At 31.7% G+C, this 6,610-nt stretch overlaps 1 protein-coding gene across 1 annotated transcript; it reads left to right on the top strand.

The window, feature by feature from the left end:
• The first annotated feature begins 3,284 nt into the window (after positions 1-3,284).
• Positions 3,285-6,378, top strand: LOC137826051 (transmembrane emp24 domain-containing protein p24delta4). The gene is made up of 4 exons (XM_068631893.2): positions 3,285-3,645; positions 4,440-4,646; positions 5,579-5,655; positions 5,974-6,378. Exons 1-4 carry the CDS (start codon positions 3,418-3,420, stop codon positions 6,116-6,118), a joined length of 657 nt encoding a protein of 218 aa, XP_068487994.1. The 5' UTR covers positions 3,285-3,417; the 3' UTR covers positions 6,119-6,378.
• Positions 6,379-6,610: the final 232 nt, after the last annotated feature.

Below are 6,610 nucleotides of genomic sequence, written 5' to 3'. Positions count from 1 at the left end.
ATCTTAAAACAGTTTTGGGTATTTGTTTCCTTGATTCTTTTCTCTGCAATTCAGCATTGATTTTCATTATACCTTCAAAGTTTGCGAAAATCCCTCTTAAACAATTCATCCCCCTCTCGTTTAAGGCCATATATTCTAACATATATAAATTTTAAATATAGTCTTTTAATGTTTTAATTATATTTTATATTTAATACTTTTAATCATAAATTTTATTTTAAAGATAACATTTTATCTTCTCTTTCATAATATTCAATACAATTACATTTTTTTCACGTAAGAAAATATACTAAATTTCTTGTTAAAATGTTATATGTTAAATTGGTTCACTAGTATAAATTAGCTCATTAACAATGGTTAAAAAGACCATATACAAATGGTTCCCAAACTGTTATTATTACGAGTGTCGTTATAAATGAGTTGTTTATAACTACAATTTCGTCGTTATAAACCCACATTAACGACATCTGCAAAAGCTAACATTGTAGCAAATAAAAAAAACACTTATAATGACGATTCTAGCCTAGAACCGTCGTTATAAGTGCTTATGAAGGGCTTTTAAGACGATTCCAATGGGAACCGTCGTTATAAGTGTATTTTTTAAAAAAAATGTTTTTTTATTATATATTCACTTTAATTCTACATAAAATATCAAATTTTCAGAACAATCATGCACCTAATATCATAACTTAAATAAGAAAGTGTACATAAAGTTTTATAACTATATGAATGTCATTCTAAAGTGTTATATACCTTAAGGTGCATCCAAGTGAGCTTTTTTTTACATTTGCACTTGCACTTTTGCTCCCACTCAAGATGTTATATCCAAAATAAGCACTGAAATAATAAGATTTCATGTTAAAACACACACATAACATTATGTAATGTAATGTATGAGTAATAAATTTGTGAATGTAATATAATCTTAATCATAATAGCTTGATAAATATCTAAATTATACTAGGAAACATCATGAAAAAATTCAGAATTTTCTGACAAGTGTGAGTATGAGAACTAAAACCTCAAAATACCTGAAAAATACCTAAATAATACTTAAAAATAAAAAAATAATCGTAAACGATGGATTTTTGGAATTTTGGTGGACCCCAATCCCCCTTGGAAATTGGCCGCTTAATTCGTTGCCTCGTTTCAAACAACTTTCATTTTTACCCGTCTCCATCTGACTTCTCAGTCAAAAGTTATGGCCGTTTGAACTTTTCTCATACTAATTGTTGGCAACTCAAAATCTATCATTATTTTCTTTGTTGTAAGGACTTCTCCATCAAATATACACTAAATGAAGTTCCTAAAAAAATAATGGATCAAAAATCACTTTATACCTATTTTTAATGAATTTTACAATATTGCCTCAATTTACAATTCAAATGAGCCTTGCTTTCTTTCTTTTTAGTGATGATACATACCGTAAACTACACTACCCTAAATTACTAACTAATCAACTAAATAATCAACACATATCATGCAAATATTTATTATAAAATTAAGTATAAAAATTAAAAAAAATACTAACTAACCTTCAATAGTGATTTAGGGTTTAGGTGCTGCTGGTGCTACGTTGTTGTCGCTGCAGCTGCTGTCACTGTTGTTGTCGTTGTTGCCGCTACCGCCGTGAAGGGTTGGCGCTCACGGAGGAGAGATGCGGCGACCACTAGTGAGAAGAGATGAAGATGCACGAAGGAGAGAAGAAGACGCTGGTGGCGCATGGGTTGGGGAGCTTGGAGGTGTGGGGTGGAAGCTCGTCGGGTTTGCAGGGAGAGAGGAAAGCTAGAGGCACGGTGATGACGAAAATGGAGTTGCAAGTGATGCTCAATGGAGAAGAAGAGTGCGAGGGAGAAAAAAGTGAGTTTGAGCGCGGGCTGTGGGGGTATTGATCTATTTTTCAGTTTTATAACGACGATTATTGAACCGTTGTTATTTATGCCCAGTTTAATTATTAACGACGATTTAGTGTACCAACCGTGGTTATTTGTGCTTAACTTAATTTTTAACGACAATTATAGCAATAACCGTCGTTATTTCTCACTGAAAATTAAAAAAAATTACAAAAATGCCACCACACATTTTGCTACGACGGGTTTTTTTGAACTGTCATTATTCTTAGTCGTCTTTTAGTTTTTTTGTACTAGTGATTATAGTTAAAAAAATTGTAAGTCAAATATGTATTAGAGTAAAGTCCAACAATATCATTTGATTTTGTTTAAGTGCTTCACAACGAAGTATAAATCATGATTTTATATGCACCAAAACTCACTAGGCACAAATATTTTGTCATCTTGCATGCATATCTTTATTTGATAAATTAATTCTTGGATAGACAATAGAGATATGTATTTTTTTTTAACATTTCATGGTAGATCTTGAATCATATTTATTCTATGTATGCAAAGAACTATCAACATAAAGATTTTTTTGGGAAAAGCATCCCATTCTGAAAAAGGTTCTATGTCAAGTTTGCAAACACTATATCTTTGTACAATTTTTTATTCCTGTTTGGAACAAAAACCTGAAAAGTCATGTCTTATGATTTCTTTTCCCTTTTGTGGAATAACTGTTCTTAGATTTCTGCAAATGATTAGCACATGTCTCAAATGATATGTTAACATCCAGTTTTTTTTAGCTTTAAAATTACTGATGTCAAAGTAGCCAGTTCTTGAATTTTTGTTGTTACTATTTTTCTTTCTTGTGGAACAATATATATTTTATGCTTTAATTTTGAATTTATATTTTTAAAATGTAACTAGGGAAATATATATATAATTATGAAAATAATAATTACTATATTTAAATAATATTTCCAAAAAATATTTTATAAGTGAAAAAGAATTAATTGCTTTAATCAAACGTAAAATTAAAAAGGGAAGTAATTTAGATATTATCAAAACAAAACATTTTGGAAATAAAGAATTTCAATCGATTTATCCAAACGCAAGATTTTTTAAAGTAAAAAAAATATTAATTTTTTATTCAATTAAAGTACTTAAAAATTTTAAAATCTCCATCTAAACAAAACCTCATATAGTTTTCTGAAAAATAATTTTTTTTCATCCATTTGTTCTTTTATTCCTTCAACTCTATTCATTTAGCAATGAAAGAGTAAGCAAGAAAATTATTTTGATTCTTACCAGAATTGGCAGCCTTGATGTGAAAAGGACCTTGTTTAGGTGGCACATTTCCTTACATGGACTTTCCTCAAGGAACATGATTGGTCAATACAAATCCATGTAAGCTTCAAATGCGTCATCAACACCAAAATCACACACTCAACTTGTTCCTTTTGACCAACGCAAACTTAACTTCCAAACCTACCCATTTAACTTTTCCTCACTCAAAAACAACACAACACTCAATTGCACAAGATCTGGGGCATTGTCTGATTCCAAAGGTCAACTTTGGCTAATGGCTCGGATCATAATGGACCTTGGAACTGGAGTGTCTATGGTGGTGTTGCTCTTATGCTTAACCACACACTTTTGTATGCTCCCACTTGCAGAGGCAGTGTGGTTTACAATCCCCAGTACGGGAACTAAGTGCATGTCCGAGGAAATCCAAAAAGACATAGTTGTTTTAGCGGATTACTATGTTGTCACTGAAGAGGGTCCCCAGCTCAACACAGTTTCTGTCAAGGTATGCTTATTAATCTTCCCAACCCAGGACAAATTAATATATGTTCTTGATCCATCTGGTTGATTGATTTAGACTTGCATTGTTGGCTACTTTTTCTGTTGTTTGATTCCTTCTGCAAATTCATGTAGGTAAGTTTTATTTATGTAATCATGTTTTTGGTACAAAGTATCAAATGGCTTTCTGCATGGCTAATATCTACAGAGAACTTCATTGAGCATCTATAATCACATTATTTTCATCCATAAGATACGAATTTGAGACCTTGGTCAAGAGGATTGAATCCATAGCCACTTGAACCTTCCACTTGTTGATTCATGTTGATCAATTTGATTGTTGGGTGATAAGTGTTTTCACAATTTATAAAATGGAAATTAGACGTTGCTTACAGAGAAATCTGCTTAATTTTTTGCGTTAAGGCAGTCATAGTGGTGAGAGATTACCGTAAATTGAAAAACTCAGATAGTATGTTAACTTAAAAAGATTGATTAGAGGTATGTAAGTATCTAATAAGTTTTTCACTAACAGGGTTTCAATCAAATGAACCAAGGTCAATGATGAATAAGGGATGTTTGCTTTAATTTTCCTGACCTCTGACTACTCTGAAATTAAACAATTTCTCAGCTGACTAGTTTCTGTCCAAGTCCCCTTTGCAGATTTGAGAATTGAGACCTCCTTTTTTCTCTTCTAATGTGTGATTGTGAAATAAGCATATGGGGTTAAGTTGTGAGTGTGAGTATAATTTTAAGGGATTCATGTTGATGATTTGTTTCAATTTGATATGTGTATTTTCCCAGGTTACATCTCCTTATGGGAATATCCTTCACCATAATGAAAATGCTACACAAGGGCAATTCGCATTTACAGCAGAGGAGAGTGGGAACTACGAGGCATGCTTTTGGATGGTTAGTAAACATAAAGAAGAAGCAACTTTGAGCCTTGAATGGAAAACTGGAATTGCTGCCAAAGATTGGGAGTCTGTTGCAAAGAAAGAAAAGATCGAGGTAAACCAATGAATTTCAGTCATGTTAATATGCACCATTAGTGTAAAAGTTTTTATGCTGTCACTTGATTAAAAACTATTGTTAAAATAACATATGATATTTATTATAAGATTCAATTACCCTTTGTTCCTAGAATTGCTACATCTTTTCCTTTCTATAGTATAGACATTTCATTTAAATACAAGTAGTTGCAATATGCTTTACATTTTGGTCTTTGCCATCAAGTTGTGTCACAGCTCTGTCTTCACTCAATAAGTTTTGACATCATCTTTAACCCATGAGTGGAAACATTTATCAACCACGAGTTTTCAGTTGAGAAAAAAAAAAGGAAAATCTTCACTAATGGGCTACGAACCAACAACACAAGATAATTTGATATCATCTTCAACCAAAAACCATAAGACTATAGGTTTTTGGGTTTCTTTGTAACTTATATGTTACTCAACTTGTCCATTTTATATAATGCGAGACTTCAATTCACTCTTCCTCCAAGAGAAAACATGTTACTCTCTTAACAACTTATGAACACAGGGGTAAAGTCAACTACTACGTGCCTATTGCTGATAAAAAAAAACCACTACGTCCCTACGTGTGAGCACAAGGTGCCTGAGCATGCTTTTGGAGTTTTCTTAATTTCATTCATGTTTCTTCAAATGGTCTTAGTCAAAATTTGATGGTGAGAACCAAAGGGGTAAAAGAAATGTAACTATAAGGACCAAAATGTGATGTTTTAGACTATTAAACTATAAGGAAAAGTTGTCAAAACTATTAAGACCAAAAGCATAATTAATTTTTTTATAACAAATTTGTTATACATAATAGTTTGTGGTTCAATAATAGTATAAAAGAAGTTTTATTTCCCAGTGCAGGTTATTTATTCTATATATGAATGGAATTGATACATGTTTGTGTTTTTTCTGCATTGGTTCAAGGGTGTTGAACTCGAGCTCAGGAAACTTGAAGGAGCAGTAGAAGCCATCCACGGTTATCTGGTTTATATGAAGGACAAGTAAATATGTTTTCCCCTTACATTTTATGTTTGATTTTATATTTGATTACCAGGGTTCATTAATTCTTAGTTTCCCATTGTTAATGTGTGGCATTTACAAAGTTAGCCTCTTCTTTGTAGTTATAAAGTTGAGCTCCTTAAAGTTTCAATTCAACCACTAAATATATGAATCAATTGCAATTAACTAAAGGGCCTGTTGTTAGTGCTAACAAGAAATGACTCTCGTGTGTTTAGCCCTTCAAAATAACTGCTATCTGCTACCATTATGCTTGATGATTAGTTCGTTTCAGAAATTATTTATCTTGAACTTTGTTGCAGGGAAGCAAGGATGAGAGAAGTGAGTGAAAGAACAAATGGCAGAGTGGCTTGGTATAGCATCATGTCTCTTAGTATTTGCATTTTGGTTTCTTTATTACAAGTGTGGTATCTGAAGCGCTTTTTTAGGAAGAAGAAACTCATATAGATCTTGCTTTCATTTGAGACTTCACATCACAATATTTTTACTCAACTTTTGGATAGTCTAGGATGAATTCTATGTTGTATAGTTTTTTTATTTGTTGATACTTCTCATGTATCATTATTAGGGGTGCCCCTGCAAAGGGAAATGTGGTGTGACATTTCAATTTTACATAGATATGCTGATATGCACAATTGAAGAGGCTAATTAAAACAGGACTATGATTTTTTTTTAATAAAGCATCATCAGCTAAATCTGTTACATTATGTATTATTGGATTTTTTATTTTATCTGTCATAATTTATTATTCAACCAATGCTCATAATTTTTTTGGTTAGTGATTAATGATCCCTTAATAAGGAGTTTGATAACATGTAATTAATCCTTATATACAGTATCTCATCTGTTATAATAAATTTTCATCTAACCTATAAGCTTCCTTAAATATTATTTGGATTTAAGCTTACATATTACCCTTATAATTGTTGTGGGTACTAA

Source organism: Phaseolus vulgaris, chromosome 8 (genome assembly GCF_051622355.1).
Source record: "Phaseolus vulgaris cultivar YP4 chromosome 8, ASM5162235v1, whole genome shotgun sequence".
NCBI lineage: Eukaryota > Viridiplantae > Streptophyta > Magnoliopsida > Fabales > Fabaceae > Phaseolus > Phaseolus vulgaris.
The sequence above is the reverse complement of the archived record's forward strand: the minus strand, read 5'-3'. Positions and strand labels throughout refer to the sequence as shown.

What these genes read in the sequence shown, in the direction of transcription:
- LOC137826051 (XM_068631893.2), top strand. Translation starts at nt 3,418, where the DNA reads ATGGCTCGGATCATAATGGACCTTGGAACTGGAGTGTCTATGGTGGTG. An exon ending in TCAACACAGTTTCTGTCAAG is followed by an intron (nt 3,646 to 4,439) that starts GTATGCTTATTA and finishes GTATTTTCCCAG; the next exon opens with GTTACATCTCCTTATGGGAA. An exon ending in CAAAGAAAGAAAAGATCGAG is followed by an intron (nt 4,647 to 5,578) that starts GTAAACCAATGA and finishes CATTGGTTCAAG; the next exon opens with GGTGTTGAACTCGAGCTCAG.